The sequence below is a fragment of the Mastomys coucha genome, unplaced genomic scaffold, assembly GCF_008632895.1.
Source record: "Mastomys coucha isolate ucsf_1 unplaced genomic scaffold, UCSF_Mcou_1 pScaffold16, whole genome shotgun sequence".
Classification (NCBI taxonomy): Eukaryota; Metazoa; Chordata; class Mammalia; order Rodentia; family Muridae; genus Mastomys; species Mastomys coucha.
The window spans coordinates 4,078,819-4,101,899 of record NW_022196898.1 but is presented as its reverse complement, the minus strand read 5'-3'; the positions used below and the strand labels follow the sequence as shown (position 1 = coordinate 4,101,899).

At 42.7% G+C, this 23,081-nt stretch overlaps 1 protein-coding gene across 1 annotated transcript in view; it reads left to right on the top strand.

The window, feature by feature from the left end:
* Frem2 (FRAS1 related extracellular matrix 2) overlaps nt 1–23,081 on the top strand; it is a 137,263-nt gene that overhangs the window by 43,740 nt on the left and 70,442 nt on the right. Inside the window, exons 3-4 of the mRNA XM_031373815.1 lie at nt 17,695–17,841; nt 22,273–22,503. Coding sequence (XP_031229675.1) covers nt 17,695–17,841; nt 22,273–22,503 — 378 coding nt within the window. The remainder of the gene's footprint in view (nt 1–17,694; nt 17,842–22,272; nt 22,504–23,081) is intronic.

Here is a 23,081-nt window from a genome sequence, read left to right as displayed (position 1 = left end):
GAGAGAGAGAGAGAGAAAGAGAGATGCTTATTAAGTAGTGAGACCTGTACACAGCCAAGCTTCTATGTGGCTTCAGTCTGTTACCAAAAGCTGTCTGGGCTGACCAGCCTAAAGCATAACAGAGTTCTGATTAGGACTTTTATCAAATACATAAAAATTCCCACATTGCTTTTCACAGTATCCAGGTCACCTTTCTAGGTGAATGATCTTCATCTAGTAGTGACCTGGGAGAGGGATGGGTGACATGTGTGAAGGATAGAGTGTTCAGGAAATCCAGAAGGGATGGTAAAATGACCCACCATGATTTCATAAACTAATATCCACAAAATTAATGAAAAGCCATGGCCTCGTATAGACAAAAATCATTGAAATACTCATGCTTATAAATTTGCCCACCTGTTAAAATATTTGACAGTACTGAGCCTCCCCACCCCCACTTTCTAAGAAAACTTGAAAGGAAACCCCTGTGTAGATTGTGGGCTGGATAATTAGCTCAGCAGCTCTGCACCTGACAAACAGAGTAGAGTAAAGCCTTACAGCTGAAGTTAGGATAAAGGTGGGCTGCTGAGGGGAGAGACTGGCAGGAGAGGGATGGAGGTTCTAAAAGCCTAAAGGGTTTGAGTCCTAGAACAAAGGAAGCCCTGGGGTGGGAGGTGCACAGAGATTCTCCCTCCTGGCTGTGAGCATTCTTCATCACTGGCCCTGCAGCCTCTACACCAGGCTGGGTAGCTTGAGTCAGCCCCTGCCTGTAAGCGAAGGCAGCTCAACCTAGGTACCTTTGCCCACAACTTGTTACTCCAGCATGCAAAGATCCCACCAAAGCTCTGGGTCCTATCTGTTACCCACCCTGTCACTGCACCCCAAGAAAAGGATGCAGGATCATAGCCATTCTTGTTACCAATAACGTAAGAGACATACTATAAAGATTTTCTATGAAAATTGAAATTCCTAAATTCTGTACTTTTTTTTTTCAAGATGGATTTCTAAGTGTGTGTTGTCTCTTAGGCAGCTATTAGTTTCAGTTTCTTGGGGGCATAAAGTTGGGCATTATATCTATATGTATGTGACTGTTTACCCTATATGTATGTATTATATACATATCTATTGTCTTATACATGTATCTTATATGTGTATTGCCCTAATGTGCCAGACACACATGCACATGTATAATACACACATGAATCTTTGTACATAGCTTAAACATAAGAGTAGGATTAATTCATGATTTTATTTTAAAACATGTTTGAGTCTTGCGATAATCACAGGCATTTCCCAGCACAATGTATCAACACTGATAAGTTTTTTCCTCTGCTGGTAAAATGAGTCAATTCAGGCCAGATTAAAATATATATAAATGCAGGTTTATTGGGAAGCTGCTCTTGGGCAGGTGAGTTGACTGGCCCCAAGGAAAGAGACCAGGGGAGTTGCCATGGGAAGGGAGACAGAGGGGAGGAGGAAGAAAGAGAAAGAGTGTTGACAGAGAGAAGGAAAAAGGAGGAAGAGAAGGAAGAAGAGGAGGAGGAGGAAGAAGAGGAGGAGGAGGAAGAAGAAAAGGAGGAAGAAGAGGAGGAGGGAGAGGAGGAGGAAGAGGAGAGAAACCAAAATGTCTGGGTTACATAGCAAAGCGCTTCTGGGAAAGAGCAGCCAAGCCCCTGGGCTAGAAAGTTCAGGGTAGAAAGAGCAAAATGCCAGCCATGCCCTGTAACAGGTAGGGGCTGAAGAACGCTAGGAGAACCTGGAAGCCAGGTCTGCTTTGGTATGTAAAATATGCACCTCAGCCCCTTGACCCTGCATCTGAAACCAAACAAAGATCATTACAAAATCCAGCTGAGATATGAATCTAAATATCATTTCTCTTTCCTCTAAAATTGATTGGCACCTGGAGCTGAATGGGGCATGGCTCAGTGGTTCCTTGTTTCAGTACACAGTACCTACCCTGCAGCTTACAACCATCTGTAACTCCAGTTTTAGGGCACCCAACGTCCTCTTCTGGCCTCTACAGGAATTACATGCATGTGGTACACAGGTACACATAAGCATACAGGTATGTGCTCTCTCTCTGTCTCTCTGTCTCTCAGTCTGTTCTCTCTCTCTCTCTCTCTCTCTCTCTCTCTCTCTCTCTCTCACACACACACACACACACACAAATAAAAGGAAATAAATCTTTCTGAAGAGATGATAAGCACAAAGGTTTTTGTGACCGTTCTCCTGGGAAGCAGTAGCTAATCAGTGAGAAATAAACACAGGCCTGTGGACAATGGGCTTTCAGAAGCTGTGTGTGATGATCTGTGTCTCATCCTCTTTCTAGAGCCCAGCTTAGCTCACGCTTCCCGTGCTGGTGGTTTTCTTGTTGCAGAAATATTCTTTTAGTAAGCCTGCAGATCCCTTACCCAGTTAGAAAGATCATTGAGTTCAAATGTCCACCGGGAGTACATTTAAGACTGAACTGAAAACCAGGTGCTAACGCGGCTTGCTCTCCTTTGTAGCAGCTTTGGCTGTCTTTGTCTTTGTTTTGTCTCTATGCTGGAGGAAATCCTGATCTCAGTCTCCACTGAAAACCCATCCCAATTTTGATTGATAATAATTTAGAAAGAGGAACATTCTACTGTTAAGTCACGAAAATCAAAGTATGTGTTTTCAGAACTCAGAGTGGCCTCTACGGGACAAGTATACCAGGCGTCAGCTCTATTTGTTTGAACTCATTTTCCTTGGCATCCTACTGATGAGAATATTTAATTTGCCATTTGGATTAGGAATTAGAAGAAGCAGCCAGTCTTAGTTGCTTTTCTCATTGCTGCGTCCGAATACCCAACAGGAAGTAACCGAGGAGAGGAAGGGTCACTTGACATCCGCAATCAGGAAGCACGGGAGAAGAATGCTGGTGCTTGGGTCTCCTCCTTCTGATTCAATCCAGGAGCCCACCCGGAGGGGTGCCACCCACATCAGGCTGGCTCTTCCCACCTCAGTTAGCCCAGTCTAGATAATCCCTCGAAGACTTGCCAAGAAGTTTGTCTCCTCTGTAACTCCAAATCCTATCAAGTTGACAGTTGAGGTTATCTACCACACAACTGGTGGAGCAAGAATGTGTATCTCTGGGAGGAGGAGGGTCTTCTGAGCTGGTGTGGGGAGCTGTTCCTGGCTTCCCTTGGCTTGAACTCATTGCTATCTTGGATGATAGGCCCCTCCCTGTACAGGATACTCATGTTTGATAAGGAAACTGATGTTTTCTTAAGAGTTACAGTTGATTTGTCAGTATATTGCTTTTTTCATTTTTAAACCCAAAGAGGTGTTTCTAGGCTGCAGAAACCTCAGTCATTTATGTATACGTTTGTGCTGTTTAAATGATTATTTAAAGCCTTTGTCTAATCTGAGGAACTTGTAAAGGAGAAATAAAATACCAATCAGAGCAAAAAAAAAAAAAATTGTGTATCTCTGATGATGAAAAATATTTATTAATTGTATTGGATTTTGCTCCTGAAAATTATGAAATTCAATCCTACCTGCTGATGTCAAATGTGACAGGTGAAAAGGATGTGACGGTTACACAGGACCCTCTGCCCTGGTCTTGGTTCATACTAAAGCCAAGTGTGCCAAGGGATACTTAGTGGGACAGTTAATAATCACTTAGCAAATGGGGCTCCTTCCTTGTAGACCTTCAAGACACAGTCATGACTCAGAGCCTCCACGTACTTCTTCAGCATATTCCATTTATACAGTTTAATCCTCTATATATCCCTCCTCATCAAAGCAGGTGGGGGCACCCGCCCAAAACACACACACACACACACACACACACACACACACACACACACAGTATGTAAATGAAGGGCCAGAAAATATAGATTCCAAAATTAAAAAAAAATTTTCCTCTACATATCACTGGAGGCTCGCGTATAGGGCACTCAGTGTTCTATGCCTTTGTTCGTTTGTTTTTCTGGGGTTGGATGTTTTGCCCATATGTGGGTGTGTGATGCCCTTGCAGGCTAGAGGAGGAGGGCATCAGATCTCCTCAACTGGAGTTACAGATAGCTGTTAGCTGCCGTGAGGGTGCTGGGAACCAAACCTGGGTCCTCTGCAAGAACAGACGGCATCTTCACTGCGGAGCCATCTAGGAAAAATGAGAATGTGCATGTGTGTGGATGTATGTACGGATGTCTCTGTGCCTACATGTGAGCATGTATGTGTGTATATGCGTGTATATGTATAGACATGTGTGTGTGTATGTGTGTGTGTGTGTGTGTGTGTATACATGCAAGTGCACGCATCCGTTGAATGTGCAGTATTTATCCTTTTGGGTACAGGAAGTCCTGGAAAGCTGAATAGCATGTGTCCGATGTTCAGCTGTGTTTATCCACAGTGACTTCAGAAGATCTTTTCTTCTGCTTTCTTGTTTTCAAACTCTCAGGTACTCAGGTGAAACCTCATCTACTGAAAGATCTAGAACAGAACTAAACCTAACCCATGTGTAGAATTTTTCTTGGACTCAGTGAACCTCAAAAGTCCTTCCCCCCACCACATGTCCTCTGGGACTAGCTCTAAGTTTTAACTTATAGAGAAAACTACCAGCTCAATTGTTTCCTGCAGTGGGAAACTAGACACTTATGCAGAAAGGTAACTGCATCTGTGGGAGAAGTTCTGAGCCATTGCACGAGAGACGGTGATCACATCGTCCCATCCACATAGTGAAGATACAGTAATAAAACTTGGGTTTGCCTAGGACAGTCCTGTGCTCTCATTGGACTACACCTGGACCAAGACTTCTCAGCCATGTTGACGTTTGGTGCCAGATAATTCTCTTTTTAATAAATTTTTATTATTTTAAATTATGTGTAGGTTTGTGTGAGTGTGTGTGGGTACATGCATATGAGTTCAGATGCCCTGAGGTGTCAGAGGTGTCTGACCCCTAAGCATTGGAGTTAGAAATGCTTGCAAATGCCTGATATGGGTATGTCTCAGGTCCTCTGGAAAAGCAGTGAGTGAGTGCTCATTACCTCTGAGCCTTCTTTCTAGGCTCTGGAGCCAGATAGTTCTAAGTCTTTGTGCATGAAAATAGGGTGGGATCTGTCTGTCCTAAGTATTGTAAGACCCCTGGACTCCCAAAGATAGCTCTCTCATCCCTTTCCCTTCCCTCTCCTTTCCAGTCTTGACAACTAAGACTACCTCATATACAGAGCTGGGGAGATGTCTAAGGGACTGGAGAGATCTCACTCAGTAAAATGCCTATGGCACAGACATGAAGACCTGAATCCCAGCACCCTATAAAATCAGGTTTGATGGTCCCTGTGGTATAGGTGATGGGTTCAAGACAGGGCAGTCTCAGAACTCATTGGCCAGTCAGCTAAACCAGTGAGCTCCAGGCTCAGTGAAAGAATAGTCTCATGAAATAAGGTGGGCTGTGAGTAATCAAGGGAAATGCCAAATGTCCACTTCCCCTCTCTGTGTACATACAGACATGTGTATGTGTACATATGAACGCTCACATGTGTGTGTGCACATGTGTAAGAGCACAAACACACAAAGTCTCTAGATGTTGCCAAAGTGTTCTCCAGCAGCGAAAACTATCACCCGCCCCCAGAGAGCACTAGGTTAGACTAAGACGATGTGTTTGCCTTTAGGGTATGCCTTTTTAAAAGTGCCTGCATGGGACATGTATAAATTCTTTGTGGTCTGATGTTTCAAACTATCACCAGGTTTATAATGTGCTGCCTGCATGGCACATTAACTAAGTAGAGAAAAATATAGCTACTTTGGCCAGAGAGACCATTTTGTCAACTGACATTCATTTTCTACCAAGTGGACACCAAAATCAAAGTTGCCCTGGACGTCCAATCTCAGTTTCCTTTGATTGCTCAAGTCAGATGGATGCTTAGGCTGCGTTCCTTAGCAGTGCTTTCTGAAGGACTGAGATAACACCACACCCCAAGAACTGTGAACTCGACTTAGCAAAGCCCTGAGAATACAGAACAGATAACATTGGGACCTGCACCTGCACCTCTCCTGTCGGAGAGCTCAGTGTGTCACCACGTTATTGTAATCCTTAAGGAAATTAGTCTCATGGGTTGTTGGCAACATCTAATTTCTATCAGAATGCCATTGAAGATTTATACAGATGCCTTATCATAGCTAACCTGATACTACTTCTCATTGGTAATAATACATTTTTCCCTGTATAAGACACAGCTCCTTAGCATTGAAAGGTGGTAAAAAAAAATCTAGAACTTTTTTCTAACTGGAAAAAAACTTGTTTTTTAGCTGGAAAGCAATTGGATCCAAGCTATAAATTCTTTTTCTTTTTCTTTTCTTTTCTTTTTTTGTTTTTTGTTTTTTGTTTTTTGTTTTTTGTTTTTCGAGACAGGGTTTCTCTGTATAGCCCTGGCTGTCCTGGAGCTCACTCTGTAGACCAGGCTGGCCTCGAACTCAGAAATCTGCCTGCCTCTGCCTCCCTAGTGCTGGGATTAAAGGCGTGCACCACCACTGCCAGGCAAATTATTTTTCAAACACAACACTAAATCTTGGTGTTTTAGAAAGACAGCAGTGCCCCCTCCTAAACATGCTTGTCCATGAAGTATAGACAGTGGACACTTGCTAATTTGGTAGAGTATAATTGGTTACTTCTCCTCCTACTTCTTTCTTTCCCTCTTCTTGCTTCTCTTTCTTCCATCCTCTTTCCCCTCCCCTCTCCTCTTCCCAGCTAAACGTGTAAGCTATCAGCTAAGCATTAGTGTGCAACAGAAACATACATCACCGAGAGGTCTCCATTGCATTGCTTGCCTAACTCTGACAGGATCAGACCAGTTACCAAAAGGTTTGACTAATTAAGTACTCCTGCAGGTTAAGCAGCCAGGCTCCCTTTGCAAAGCTAATCTGAAATAAATGAAAAGGAACAAGATACTGACCTGTGACCCAAAGCCTGTGTAGCCCAGGGTCTCTGTCTCTGTCCTGACCGGAGGCATTCCCTCCTTCTGTCTCTCCTTCCTTAGAAGTCATTGGCCAGGCTGTGTTCATTCCCACAGATGCACTAGCTGGATAAGCATGCATGATTCCGTACATTATTTGCTTTTTAATTATAGAAACATAAAATTTACAACTTAAAAGAGAAAAAAAAATCTGGAAACGGAAGATGGACCGTTAGGGGGAAGGAAGCAGCGGAGTGAGTAGAGAGAGGATTGAAGATGACAACCCTAGAGATGAACAGACAGGAGTGGGGGTGGGGGGCAAGGCAGCCATGCATGCAGAGATCCAGTGTTGCACTGGAACCCATTCATTTGTACAGCTAATATGACTGAATCATTATAGTTTAAAAAAAGAGACCCCCCCCAACTTCAGAATCTCATTTGTGCTGCCACGAAACCAGAGCTGAGAACACATGAGCAACTCCAGTTTCAGTCAGCACTACCAACCACTTAAACAAAAATGACCCCTGAGAAGAGTCCTCTTAAGTTCATTCTGTGAGCTAAGACTCTGCAAGTGTGTTTTGATTGAAGAACAACTTTTCTGCTCCATCTCAACCAAACCTTGCATCCTCACCATGGAAGCTGATGAGGATGGAAGAAGCCAAGTTGAAGGTTGGTTTGTTTCCCTTTTAACAATGAGGTTACGCAACACATAATTTTTCCACTTTTATAACACAGTGGCAAAACACGGTTGGGCTATAATGCCTGTGGGCTGTGCAGCCGGCCTCACCTCATAGTGGTGCGTGCGGTACTGTCATGGTGATGGTAATTCGAAGCCTCCCCTCACTAGGAAATCAAGTTTGAAGCGCTAAACCGGTTGCTCCTTGAGGTGGTGGGCCACGCCCCTCCCTCCCCTCCCATCCCTCTCATTGGGGTGGAGGAGCTGTCTGGCTCTGGCGCCACAGGAGGAATTAGGCTTTGGGTTGAACCGAGACCCTGAGGCTGTAAAGTTTATTTTAAGAACACGTTGCCAGAGATCTAATAAATTGATTTGTAGCTTCAGGCAGGGCTTGCGTGAAATCTTGCCCCACCAGGTGCTTGCTTTTGTAGTTTTTTCCTTTCCCCAGAGGGCGACTGAGGGCGGGGGATCTTCCTTAACTCTGCTCTCTGAACAAGCCAAGTCAGGGCTTCTATGAAAATGTTTGTTTGCTTACATTTTTATTTCTATCCAAAGTGAGGAAAACGATAGCAAATTAATTCTAGGTTTTGAAAAAAGACAAAAGTAAGACCCCCTTAAAGTTAAAAATATATACGTGTATATAATTAATACTTTTATATTTGCCATTTGATATGCTTAAATAGGTAAGCCAATTAAAAAGAGCACTAGAGCAAGCTCAAACCACCAGGTAATGTATCTATCTTCAACAATTACATAACTGCTTTACAATTCATTGAAACCATACCTTTCTGGAGCTTGGTAAAATAGCAAGTGAGGAGAACTTGCCTATCATTCATCCCTACTCTAAAATATCTGATGTCTGTATTTTTATTGTTCACCAACATAATTATTTCTTTAGTTTACTGTCTGATCAGCAAACTTAAGTGAAAGAAACAAAAATCCTTAGTTGCTTGCATGAGAGAAGAATTAAAATAGCCAAGGTAGTTTCCAGGCTGCGGACGCTGCTGAAATAGTGGGTGAGAGTTCACCTTGCAATTACTTGTGTTTACTTTGCCCTTTGCCCCTTTCAGGTGCACATTCAGGTGGATGTGCACCGGAATTCCTCATCCTGGGTGTGCATTCCAGCGGGGAAGGCTTCAGTTCCACTCGGGAGGTGACATGTGACACAGCCGGGCAGGCTTGATTTACAAAGACTCTCAAGCCCTAGGGCAGAGGGGTAAACCGTGGTCCTTCCTTTTTGTTGTTGTTGCAAGGATGAAAATAAGCGCATTCCTTTTCATTTTAATTCCTTGTTTGTTTGGGGGGCTCAGGCTTGAGGGGGGGAAGGGGCTGTGCTTAGAGACTGGAAGGAGCCCTGCAGGCTCAAACTTGAAGCTCCCACCCAGCAGTGGCCTGGTGGTTCCCTCCATCTGAGGCAATTACCTCCCAGCCTCCTCAGCTTTGAGCAACCTCCAAATCCCTTCCTGAAATTAGAGACTCTGAACACTTCACTTGGGTTTTTTTCTTCTTTCTTTCTTTCTTTCTTCCTTTCTTTCTTTTTTTCAATTCCATCTGTGATATATACAAGTTCTCACTGCCCAAACCAGCGGGGCCTCACCATCGTCCATTAGCCCCAGGATTTTTGCAGACAGTAGAGGGACACTCACTCAGGCCATGTTGCTTCTATCCCAGGGCATCCGTTTATGAATTCATTAACTTGAGCGGAGTAAAAGGACACTAGCATGGCCTGAAATTTCAACGCTGACCTGAATGAACTGATCAGATGACTCAGAGCAAGTACAGGCAAGAATACTGGCTGTCAGTATTGAATCGACCCTGACACAAACTATACTCCTGGTCACCTCTTCCACAGAATGTAGAAATCCCTGACTCGGGGGCTGTACTGTGCTGAATAAAGTAAACTGGTCAAACTCAGTGCAGACTTGAGCATCCTGTAAGGGCCTCGTGAGGAACGTGGATAGTTTGGAGGCCATCAGCAGTATAATTTAAATGTTCAAAATAATGCCATGGATTCTGTTTGTCCACCTTCAGCTTAAGACAGACAGCTATGCTGGAGACAGACAGACAGCTGTGTAGGAGGCAGAACACCCTTCTAACATGAGCCAAAGTGATGTCAAAACCCCAGTGCTGGGATGGTCAGGGAGGCAGGTGCTTCCTATCCATTTATAGAGCGGTCAGCTCAAACTCCTGACCAGAAGCCATGGCAGAGATTGGTTCTGTGATAAATGGATTCATGTCTCGAAAGAATAACTCGTTATTGGTACTGAACAAACAAGGTGATTTTCAATATTTGCTGTAATCAGTTATAGCAAATCGCTGTGAATCCTAATCAGCAAAAACTGGATGATTGTCCCTAGAAGAAATACAGGGCTAGGCTTTCTGAGTTCATTCCATTAGCCTATAGCTTTTTTTAGTTGTACTTCTGCTCAGCGACACCTTATCTGATGAGAATTGGGCACCAACATTGACCACACACCAAAGGATCGTGACTTTGAGATGAGTAAAACTTTGCTGACACTCATACATTTTTTATAAAGTACATTGTAGCTGTTGTGTTTTATAAAAAGAAAGAAAGAAGGAATATATTTGGTGGAGGTGAGATAAGGTGTTGGGGAAGAGGGTGACTCCTCGGGCCCACGCTGAGTCATCTCTTCCTCCTGAGGGACTAGCCACAGGACAGTATAGAATAGAATAGAATAGAATAGAATAGAATAGAATAGAATAGAATAGAATAGAATAGAATAGAACAGAACAGAATAGAGTTTATTCAGGGCATGGAGAGGGGAGTTGATAAGGTAGTAAAGACAGATAAAGACACAGAGAGAGAGTAGAGGAGAGAGACTGACCATGAGCATATGGAGAGAGAGGGGTAAGGAGAGAGCGAGAGCAAGAAGTCAAGAGAGAGCAGAGGGGGCAAGCAGCCCCTTTTATATAGTGAGTCAGGCACACTGGCTGTTGCCAGGTAACTGTGCTAGACACAATGCTAACAATATCTTCCTTGGGTTTATGAACAATAGACACATTGTAGCCCTGTGATCATTTTAAACAATGAAGTCATCAGTGAAGACATGCCACTAAACAGATTGTGAACTGGCCCATCCATATATTGAGTGAGAAGGTAGAGTATCACATGATGCACTTCAGCATCACATGACCTCACCCAAGACCAGTCACTGATATGCCTTATATTGATCTCAGGAGTCACAGATAAGTTGTTATGAGTAGATGAATTTGTAAATACGGAATGGAAGACTTGTGCAGATGGGGTATATACCAGTGTTTGGTGCAGTCTGTGAACATGTGTATAATCCTTTAGAGCTCTGGCTCTAATAGTACATGATTCTACAGCATCTGTGGCCATGTGTATGAGGAAGCACATCCTTAAGGGATGAACTTGGATGCGCACTTTGGACTGATGCCCTTGGCTTCTAAGGGGAATACAGTGATTGTTTTCAGTCTCATCCGCACATTGTCTGACAACTGCATTATCTGAGTAAGAATAAAGAGTGAAGTGGACAAGATAAACTCAGGAGGCACACTGGCTGGCTGCCAACTCTTGGCACCCTCAGTACCATCCCCAGAAGCCACATGTCAGTAGAAGAGAACTGACTCCCGACTCCAACAAGCTATCCTCTGGCCCTCTGCACACACAGAATAAATAATAAAATATTTTCTAAGGAGAATATGTTAGACCCGAAAGCCCAACGGCCAGAGTTCAGCCCACGATCAATGAGAGACGGAGATTGATGCAAATTGCAAGAGGTTTAATGATCCACCGCATGTTGGGTCCCCTGCTCAGGTAGCAAGGAAGGACCTGGACTGACAACAGATGGCAATTTTTATACACACCAAAAGCAGTAGTACATGATGAGGAAACAAAATGGAATCAGGGTGGGTAAGGGTCACACTTGGGTCTGTGTGTTTTCCTAGTACATAAGGAAAGACAGGTAGTGGGTTTTTCCGGTCTTTGTAGGAAGAACCACCTGTCTTAAAAGAAGAACTTTCTCATGCCCTTTCTTCATGCCCATTTTCCATGGCTCAACCTGGCTGTTGGAACATATTCTCAATAGTAATTTCCCACTTAGTTAAGCTGTTACTGGAAGGGACCCTTTTCTTATTATCTTATTCTTCTATTTATCTATGTCCTATTCTTATACTTGTATCTAAGTTCCATCTTGGCTCTATTATTATTATCTATTATTACTACCTACACTGAAAAATATATATCCTACCTACTTCTACACTATCATCTTATGTTTATGCAGTGCCTACTATCTTACTTCTATACTTCCTCTTTCCCGTTTGGCCTGTATTTAAGGTCTTATCTAAACTCTATTATTCTTATTCTTCTTAGCACTCCTATACTAATATCTTATGTTAATATTATCTCTATCTTGCACATCTATTTTTCTTGTCATTTGCTTAGGCATCTAAGGTCATGGCATTGTTATTAGCTATACTTATCTACTGGCTTGCTCCTTTATCTCACAGAGTGTGAACTAAGCCATACTTGAGCTGCATTCAGCCTTGCTTGTGGGGCAGCTCTGAAGATGTGGTGTCTCCTGCCCTCTCTTTGCTATGAAGACTACATTTGTTTATGCTTTCCCAAAGATGTGTGTGTGTGTGTGTGCTCGCAAGTGAGTGTGTGCAGTGATGATCAACTGTGCCCTGTGCTCCTCTACTTCTTTTCCTACAGGTTCTCTACAAGTTCTTCTCCTGTGGATCTGACCCCTTGTTCTGTGTGGCCTCTTTCATGCAATATATAAGGCACTGGAGTATGGTATAGAATGAAAGAAGAAAATGATGTATTAATGACCAACTGTTGAATGTGTCAGTAATATTCATATCTTTAATTGAAATACACTAACCCATTAACTAAGCTAAAATAGTCTTCAATGTATTAAGTTGTCTGTAAAAGAATAAAACATACGGGCACTTCTCTGTCTGCCTCTCATCGGTCACAGAGCCTTCGGAGTCTAACATGTTCGTGCTTGTGTGTCTGTCGCATCAAGATGAACCAACCCCTCCTGCCCTTAAGTCAGATTTCGAGCAAACCTCATCTACAGCAACACACACCTGCATACACCCCTCAACTGCAGGGCAGCACCGCAAGGTACCTTACAGTCTCAGCTTGTGTGCTTTGTCCCTGTACAAGCATGATGCCCCTGAGTTGAAGGTCAGCTCCTAGGATCCAAAGACCCAGGTTGGCTCATGTTCTGTGCTGGGCAGTATTCAGTAAGCAGTAAAACCAGCCTGATTTTACAATAAGGACGGCTCATTCGGCAAGCTGACAGTTTCTTCTATGAGGAGCCCAAGGCCAGTGCAAAGTTAGAGATGAGTCTTGTCACAGACATGTCAGGGAAGTGCATGCTTTACATGAGCACAGCTGGAATCACCACCTCCCAGAAGCACAGCTGGAATCGCCACCTCCCAGAAGCAGAGTCATTAATCACCAACTCCAGTCTTGAGGGTGACTGAACCAGACCTGCTTTTAAGAACAAAATTTCTAAAATTCACTTAAAAGTAAAACTATACAACCATGCCTATAAACCAAATAGTGGTACCTTAATGTTTTCCAATATAAATACATCCCCAGGCCTTAAATATCTATCTCCATCTTTGGGTTAAAAAGGTTAAATCCAGATTTGCTTTTCTTTCATTATAGATGTTCATTTGACTTCTAGAGAAATCTCCAGATCCAACTTTGTTCTTGGAAACTGAAATTTACGTTAAAATAACCTCTTTTTCTTATAACTAACTTTTGTCTAAGAATAGAGTCTTTATTAAAGATAAATGTTTGGGCAACCACCCTCCCCAGCCCAAGTCAGTGTTGTAGTTATTCACTGTTCTTTGTCTTAAGGGAAATCAGGAAACCCAGCATTCCTAGGGAGGAGTCATTGACTGGGCTGGGATTCTTTGTTATTCTAAAATAACTACTGAGTTTGAACTGAAAGGGAAAATTGCAGGAGCCTAAAGGGCAGCTGGAAAAGTTCAAAGGGAGCCTTCTCATCCTCTCATCCAAATCTTAATAGCCTTGGTGTCAGGGCTGGGGACAAAGCTTTGGGAGTGTGGTTATCAGCTGTCCGGCACCTGTTGTGTAGATTTATGGCACAAGCCACGGGCCTTAATTTGTTTCCAGCTCCTCAGGCACTGGGATGTCAGGATTTACTTCAGAAAGGCAGCCAGTCACATGTAAATATAACTTGTCCAGTTTTTAAGCTGGTTAATTTCATGCAAAATTTCACAATCAGTCATGTAACCCTAGTTCCGGCATTGCCATATATTATTCACCTTTACCGAGGTTAGAGGCATTTACATGCTAGATAATAAGCAAGGTCGATTTCCACTGGTTAGGTAAAACACAGTTCCATTTTACATGTCAGCAAAGTGTGCCTCCTTTAATCCCAGCATCTTCCTACACAATAAGTAACTGCCGAGCTATTACAAATTCTAAACCTAAGCATGACTCATGTGTTCAGAGGAGTCCAGTGGTATTTAAATTTAGGTTTTGCATATATGATGCCATGTTCTCTAGCTAAATTCCAGCTTTATAATAGATTCTAAATTACTATGATAATTAATCTGGACTATCTCATCTTTTTTTAAATGATGTTATTCTTATTCTCTGTGCATTAGTATCTTGCCTGCAGGTATGTTTCTCTGTCTATGTGAGGATGTCAGATCCCATGGAACTGAAGTTATAGATAGTTGTGAGCTGTCATGTGGGTCTTGGGAACTGAACCTGGGTCCTCTAGAAGAGCAGCCAATGAATGCCCTTAACCACTGAACCATCTCTCCAGCTTCCTCTCTTTGTGTCACAAAAGCAAAGGCTCCTGGTATTTTTTTTCTGGCTTTCTTTAAATGGAATATCCCAAGTTCTGGGTGTACCTGTGAAAATGCTTATTTAGCCATATAAAATTCAGAGCTGTAGATAAACAAGTAATTTGATACCTTTTCCAAAATGAAAGATGTTTGAGATCTATCTTTTAAAACTATATTTTTAAATTAAAGGATTCAGTATTGAAAGTGATAGGTAACCCTTATTTAGAAATTCATATGAGCCGGTAAATGAGGCACTTCTTCTAACTCACACAAGAGAGTTCTTTTTGTTTTTGTTGTATTTGTTTGTTTGTTTGTTTTTCCTAACAATGACCAAAATTAACTGCCTGCTCTCTAGATCAGAGGTTAGAGTAGGAAGAGACAGAAGACGATTAGATTTTAAAAAAAAAAAAAATCACTATATTTAGGAAATGAGACTGTATGGAAAGTATTGCAGAGTAAAACTAATCCACTAAAGGGAGTAGCAAATGCTAAGTTTTGCTGGGTTGTCCTGATTCCCTCGGGGGTGGGACAGAGTCCTCTACCACCAATATTCTTCAATGTATAGTATTTAGCAGAAATCAATATTTCTTGGACTATTTCAGGAAAGATGATCCAGCTGTAAAAATACTGTATAAATACTGTATAAATACTGTCAGATTTGGAGAAATAGACATTGCCAAGGCGAGTAGAAAAGTGAGGGTTTTTAGACAGTGCAGCATGCGAAGCCTGCCCCCAAGTATCAATCCTTAGAATCACCAGGAAAACCAATTCTACCATTCTGGGTCAAATTCAAAGCAAGCTTTATTAAATATTAAATCCTGACCAAGCGATGGACTTTAGTCAGGACCATTTCCAAGAATTTCCCTCCTGAGAATGTCCCTGAGCCTGTGTCACAAGGGTTTTAAAAGGACAACCCTGTAGGCCACCACACTTTCCCATGAGGCTTTGTTGTTTTCCAAGAATGACAACTCCCAGAATTCCAAGAAGAAGCCTGGTCCCTGGGCAGGTGGTGCTTACAGGTAATTTTGAGCATTGCACAAGTTCACACACACAGAACAGCTAGGGGTCAGATATGGCTGGCTGTTTCTCTTCCTAAGCAAATGATGATGCACTGTGACATTCCTGTGTGTGCACACATGTGGACTGCTTATGTCGGGTACTTACTGCTTCCATCTCTTTTCCCATTCCTCAGTTCAGAGCCTTCGAACTTTTCTAGCTGTTCATGAACTATGTACTAGGTTAGATCAGCTTTTCTCTGCTGTAACAAAGAGCCTGAGATAACCATCATAATAAGAGGACAGCGTACTCTGGTTGATTCGAACAACTGGCCCTCATCCTTTGGCCCTGTGGCATGGCAACAGATCGTGGTATTTCTAATGCCCACATGGCAGCTCACACCCACATATAACTCCAGTTCCATAGATTTATGCATATTTATATACAAAACACCTATACACATAAAATACTAAAATAAATACTAAAAAGATGAATCATGGGGGTAGGGAGTGCTCACCCGTGTTCACAAGACTGAGGTAAGAGTACTGAAAGTTCAAAGTCTGCTGTTTTGCACTATACAGTAGGACTCTGCCTCAAAATCCGAACTAACAAACGGACAAATAACAGACAAACTAGAAGTGAACTAAAAGACAGAAATGCCCATAGCTTCGTCGAGTTGGAGCATAACATAACCTTGTGCGTACAGTGCTTTTTACACAGCTGCGTCTACAGCACATGCCATTTCTGCATCAGAATTTGAAGTATGTCAGTAAGAGTTTCCTGTTTATTGATGTTTGTGGGGCACAACCATTTGGCAGGACTGGGGATTCTCCAAGACATTGCACATAGCAGGTGAAAGTGCTACCGAGTAGACCCAGCTTCAGCCCTGTAGCCACTGTGCCGTGGCTGAAAGGTTTTGTAGTACTTTGATGTAGTACAATAGAGCCAGCTTTGAGTGTTTTGGGTCTGGGGCAATAATGGGAACTATTATAATCAATGCTTCCTTATAAATCTATTTTGGCTTCTTTGGGAGCAAAGCTCCCACAGAAGACTCAGGGAGTCGGGTAATAAAACATCCTTTTGCTTCTTTCGTGCATTGTGGAGGAACTTTTGGAGAAGCTAAGGTGAGTTAAATGTCAAACAATGAAAGAAGCAATTCTTTCCCAGTCTCAGCTGCATAGCCCGTTTGCATTTGGTTCCTAGAGAGCCGATAACGTAAAGTGTCTGTAGTTTTTACTTCTAAATATTTCAGCGGACACAGACCACATGCTTCTTCCCCGATCGCTTCGCCCTGTGTAGATTTTCACTCAGTCAACAGGAGTCTTGACATTGCTCCCTCTCATATGTCTCTGCTGTAGCTCTCTTTGGGTCCATTCAAAAGAGGGAACTAGAATTCAAGCTATGCCTTTAGCTGTGTTTGTTATTTAGGTTCCCCCCCACCCCCACCCCCTTTATCTTTTCCAGGGAGACTTAAAAGGAATTAGTGATGCCTTTGTGGATGAAGCTCATAGATCAAAGGAAGTGGAGGTATAGGTGTGGAGTGGTCAGCTGATGACACTCTCCTTTCATTTTGCCAACAAAATGAAAATAGCTCTCACATTAGAGAGACCAGCACAAGGTCCATTGTCTCCCTAGAGGCAGCCAGCTCCATATTGGTGGGAAGGTGGGAGGAGAGGGGAAGCCAATGAAAAGGGCTGTCTGTTTGCTCTCAGGACTGGAGTGGAGTTGAGTGGGAAGGGGAGTGGAGAAAGAATATTTGTTTTTCTTTAAGTGGTTATAATTAAAGCCTTCCACCCAATTGCTCTGTGAACCAGAAAGAGGTATTTGTGAAGGTTTTTGTGTGTGGTTTAAGAACATTGCTGGCCTCTGTAGAGCGAAACCTGCTCTCCAGCGGCACCTTGTGGTGAATGGTTTTTTAATATATATATTTTTATTAGCCTAGAGAGTACATACACACAAAGTATTTTGATCTTATTCATCCCCCAGATCCACCAGATCTTCCCAGATCCACTCTGTCTCCTTGTTTCATGATTATTATTATTATTTTTTGACTTCAGAATACTACCCATTTCTTTCTGCTTTCCAACCCCGCCCCCCATCCTGAAAGAGGGAGGGATTTCACAGACTTTATTGTCTGCGAATGTCTACCAGTCATTGAGAGGTTAGCTCCACCTCCATGCATGTGTCCTGGAGTTGTGTATTAAATCCAGCAGTATCCTTCTCTAAGTTGCACAGTTTGTGGCTTTTTCAGGTCATTCACTGAAGAAAACAGTAATGTCAGGTTTTACACTCTTTGTTTTCCAGGTGGAAACAGGTTAACCAACCAGCATTTTCGACTGAATTGGGCGTGGATTTCCTTTGAAAAGGAGTATTACTTGGTCAACGAAGATTCCAAGTTTCTAGATATTGTTCTTAAACGCAGAGGATACTTGGGAGAAACATCATTTATAAGTAAGTTTAATTAGCACTTCACGTGTGTTTATCATTTTTCTCAAGTGATTAAACGATAGCACACATTTAGGTCACTGAATGTAAAATCTTAGTGAGATGTTGATACCTGATTTCTAGCTACGAAGAGATCACATCTCAACAGATGTGTGTCAAGGTACATAAGTGTGACCTTTCTCCAGTATAAAATAAATTTGCATAATTGGAAGTCATCACCAATGAATTCAAAATAAAATCAAATGTCACTGGGTTAGAATGAGCTGACATGCATCTCATTTATCTCCAGGGGACAAGTCATCTGGAACAGTGCTGTAAAATACTTATGACAGCTACTTTAATAAATAGCTACTTTAATAAAAAGCAAAATATATTCAGTGAGTTGTTAGGTATCAGACACTGTGTACTGAGTTTGAAGGCTCCGTGGTTTACCATAAATTCCTTTCTGACTGGTACATTACATGAAAGGTCTATTCTGTGGGTTGTCTTTATTAAAATGTTAAATGTTACATCGTAGTCGTTTTCCTCTGCCTTATTTAATAAAACCAAGAGTCAACAGCAAATAATTATCTTCAACTTTGATTCATGTCCATATTTCATTTCATATAACCATAAAATATGGAAAGATATGAAGCAGAAATATAGTTGATGCAGAGTTCTAAGCCCCTTGAAGATGCAATGATGTCACTTTGAGAAACACCCATTGAATAGAATCTGTAAATACAAACGAGCTTTGTGGAGGGAAATAATGAATCTAGGAACTCATTGGCAGAAATAAAAGGGTTGTCTCCAAAATTACTACTTAGAAATTGCAGTGGCCTGTCCACTCATGAACATTAGGTCCCTACCAACAGAGATTTCCCCACTAATCACACTGCTCTCCCCTGGCTTGTTTGGACTCTGGATATTAATTTTTACTTTAAAAATAGGGTTTTTACTGCCTGGTGGTACATCCCTTTCCCATCTCTCAGGAGGCAAAGGCAGACATATTTCTGTGAGTTGGAGACTAGCCTGGGGTATACAGTGAAACCCTGTACAGAAAAACCGAAAAGAACATAAAATGTCGTTTTGTTAGCTTTCAAAAGAAGCCTGTCCACCTGCAGCCAGGACAGCACCTCCTCGTCCTTCTGTTGCTACAACACTTGTACAAGACTGCTGTTTACGTTCTGTTTAAGATTCTGGAGTGTGGTAGATGTTCACACCACCCTTCTGTGTAGACTTGGTCTCTCTGCCTGCTCTCTGCTCTCTGCTTGTGCCTATGTTTGCTATCAGCAAGGAGTCAGGCCCAGCTCTGCTTTGTGCCTGAAAACATGGAGAATAAATTGCACTGAAAACAAGTAAAAGCAGTATACCTCAGCGACGTTCTTATCTATTTGTAACTTGTCCCCACATGGGCAAGTCTATGTGATTTGTGCTCTCTAGTTTTTTTCCTACGGATGATATTGAGAAAGTTAACAGTTGAAAGGTATTTTAAAGATTTTTAAATTCTGAAAAGTTTTCTTACTGCTGCTTTTGTTTGCTTTGTTGTTGGTTTTTTTTTTTTCAGCAGCATGCTAATGTGTTTTTCTAAGTTATGTTTGGACCAGCTATTGTTCTCTATGCCCGTGACTGTGCTAGCAAAAAAGCTTCATAGCTCTCCTTGGTTCACCTCACAAAGCTATTTAGTAAACTGGGGTGGAAGAAAGCCAGAAAGACCCTGAGTGCCCACATCTGCCATTATCGAAGATGCTAGGACCTGAAACAGAGGTGAAGTTCAATGCAGGGCAGACTTACAGAGCTCTCCAGTGAGGACACTCCTCCACACAACCTATACTTCCATGGTGGACTCTGAGAAGGCATTGTAGCCTACAATAGACTATCACTTACGTACAGTTACTAAAGCAAGAATTACACAAAACTCGTAGATACATCTTCCCAAAATGAGTCTTCGTCTTAGTAACCCTAAGGGAAGTCACATTTTCATTGCTGTGACTGAATGCCTGACAGATGTAACTTAAGGGAAAAGAGGATTGCCCTGGGGAGGTAGTGAGTGGAAGGAGGGAGGGGCCACCTCCAGCTTTGTCAGCAGGAGCAGGAGACAGGGCTGTTCACTTTGTGGTTGACCAGGGAAACAGAAAGAGCTAGGCCAGCCCCAGAGACGCATATAACCTACAAAGGCCTGATCCTACTGACCTGCTCCTGCCAGCCCCACAGCCAGCAGGTGTGGCCCACACATTCGAAGCAATGGCTGAGGAGGGCATTTCATGTTTAAACTCTAACAAGCTTTTGAAAATTAGTTCTTAAGGCTGACACATAACAAAATGGGTTCTCCTATGACATTTTCATACACACACATTATGCGGATTCTGAACATCATGCACATCTTGCGCATGCTCTCCTGCCACTTCCCTCTACCATCCCTCCAATGTAACATGACTTCTATTACCTTCTTTTCCACCACTCCCCTTAAGATCTCTTCCTTTTCTCCTCTCCCATTGTCCTTTATACTTTCACAGCTTACACACACACACACTCACACTCACACTGACACATCCACACACACCTGCACACATACTTACACACAGACATACATGCACACTCTCACACACTTATACCTACAATTACATATACACGCATATGTGCACAAACGTACACACTCACACGTACATGTACATTGTACACAACAGCTGCACATACACACTGTCACACACATACACTGACACATCCACACACACACCTGCACACATACTCACACACATCCATACATGCACACACACCCACACATACTCACAATCACATATACCTGCATACATATACACCACATCACAAATTCACACACATGCTCACACATTGCACACACAGCTGCACACGCACGTGCACACACACGCACACACACACACACACACACTCACACACACCTAGATTTCACATTAACAAGTACTCAGCCGCTGCTTTTCTGAGTCTTGCCTAGTTCATTTACCGCAGTGATTTCCAGTTCTGTCCATCATGTTACCCTGTAAACTTCCTGATTCTTTTGTTCTTTATGGACGAATGAAATTCCACTGTATCTATGAACTGTGATTCCTTTTCTTGATCATCTAAGTTGCTTCCATTTCTTTGCAGCAGTAATTGGACATGCTGATGATGTCTCTGTGGCTTACAGTGAATTCTTACAATCCACTGATAAACTAAGTGTGCATTTGTATTTTAACAACAGTTTTTGCATCACATGTATCCGTTGCTACTAGTTATCAAGCATTTATGAAGCCCATTGAGTGTTTGTCAGTTTTTCTCTCTTCTTGTAACCCTTCACTGGCTAGCTCCCCCAAGGCCTTGAGCCATGACTGGTGCTCCCTTAGGCAATGGCCCTACAAAATGAAAATGGTTGTTAACGGGTTGTTAATGCATGTTGAGTCCTTACGTGTGTCAGCACTAGTCCCCAGTACCCTACAGATCTTAACCCCATGAGAAAAATCCCATTGTATCTTCCACCCTACAGGTAAGCAAAGAGAGAAAAAGTGATATTCCCAAATATTCAAGTCCCAGAGCCCACATTGATAACCACCTCACCAGAGTGTCTCATAAACCTGAGGGTGGTTAACATAATAGTTGTTTTCTGTTCTACTGCCGTGTGTCTGAGAGGGATGAAATTCCATTTTCTCAGGCCAAGAACATTTGCTTCAGCCCTGCACTATTCTTTTCCATGTAAGAGAGAATAGGAAAGTCGCTTCATTTAATAACTGAAGTGAACACTTGTGTGCGTTTTCAGTAGCAACAACGGAGATTTGGCATGGCAACCTGTGTTTCATTAGGTAGATGACTTCACTGTCCTCTGATAAACATGGCTGAAACTGGAGTTTACGCCCTGTATGATATGAATTCCTGTTTGGCCTTTACTGTCCTTTGAAGCTCCTGGAAAGAGTGCTTTGCTGACAGAAGGAAATTCAGCCAACCAGGCAGCCAGCAGCTGGCAGAGGCCCAGTAGCAGGATTCTGTTGGTCTTGCTGGGGTGATTGTAATGGATCCAAGGAGTGTTGACAACCCCTCTCTGTGCACCAGGAACAGAGCTCTAAGTGGGAACTCTGCAAAACTCAAGGAGACCCAGCGCTGTGACTCTCGCTCGTAATGGGCCCTTTATCCTTTAACGTTAAATAAGCCATGATCTACCTGCTACTGAAGCAGATGCCTATGGGAACTACTTGTCTGCTGTTTTTCTGGAGACTATAACACAAATGCTTTCAATGAAACCTGTGTTTTCATCCTCATCTTAATATTAGCAATGCGTGATATAGTCATATGTACTCAAAATAATCTTATGTGAGCACTCCAAGGCTCACATAGTCTCTAATAGACACTTAGCAAGTAAGGCAGGACAGGATGGAAGCCGGCAATGAGACAAAGAAAGAGAGGAAATGCTCCCAGTAAGTCACAAATGAATGAGTTACCTTGTTTCCACAGGTATCAGCACAAGGGATGGGACTGCGGAAAAAGACAAAGACTTCAAGGGTAAAGCTCAGAAACAGGTGCAGTTCAATCCGGGCCAGACCAGGGCCTCGTGGAGAGTACGCATCCTGAGCGATGGGGAACATGAGCACTCGGAGACCTTCCAAGTGGTTCTCTCTGAGCCTGTGCTGGCTGTCCTGGAGTTCCCTACAGTGACTACGGTGGAGATCATCGACCCAGGCGATGGTGAGAGTGATTGTCACCTCCTTTATGACATGGCTGCTGGGCTTTTATGGCAACGTATCTTTCTTAGAGAGGAGTTTAAGGTCACCGTTTGGACTTCCTGTATAAAGAGTTTCTAGATTCTTTAGAATTCTCAGATGTGTTCTTGGAGAGAGAGAAGCATTAGAGATATGAAGAGAAGCCCCAGTTCAAGTAAATTAGCTGCAGTAGCATACATGCGGGGTCTTTTCCATGATGTGGCACTGGTTCATCTGCTCTGAAGTCCTTCAGGTGTCTGAGAATACATTTTAAGCAAATGATTGGAGAGTCAGGCCATTCTGGGCTTAATTTGTTCCCTATATTTTATTATTTCCTCCTTTGTTGTATTGTATCCACCCCATATCCCCAACCCACCCCTTCCTGTGGTGAAGTGTCTTGAGCCACTGCTGTGAATTTCTCTTAGGTTACTTCCCTTGTAATAGGTGCCCTTGCTGACACTGTGAAAAATGAACATTAATGTTCTTGTGATTTGACCTTTTCCCGCCCCTTGACTGGTTTGTCTGGATGTGTATTTGAGTAGGAGGCTCTGGGGATTGGGGGTT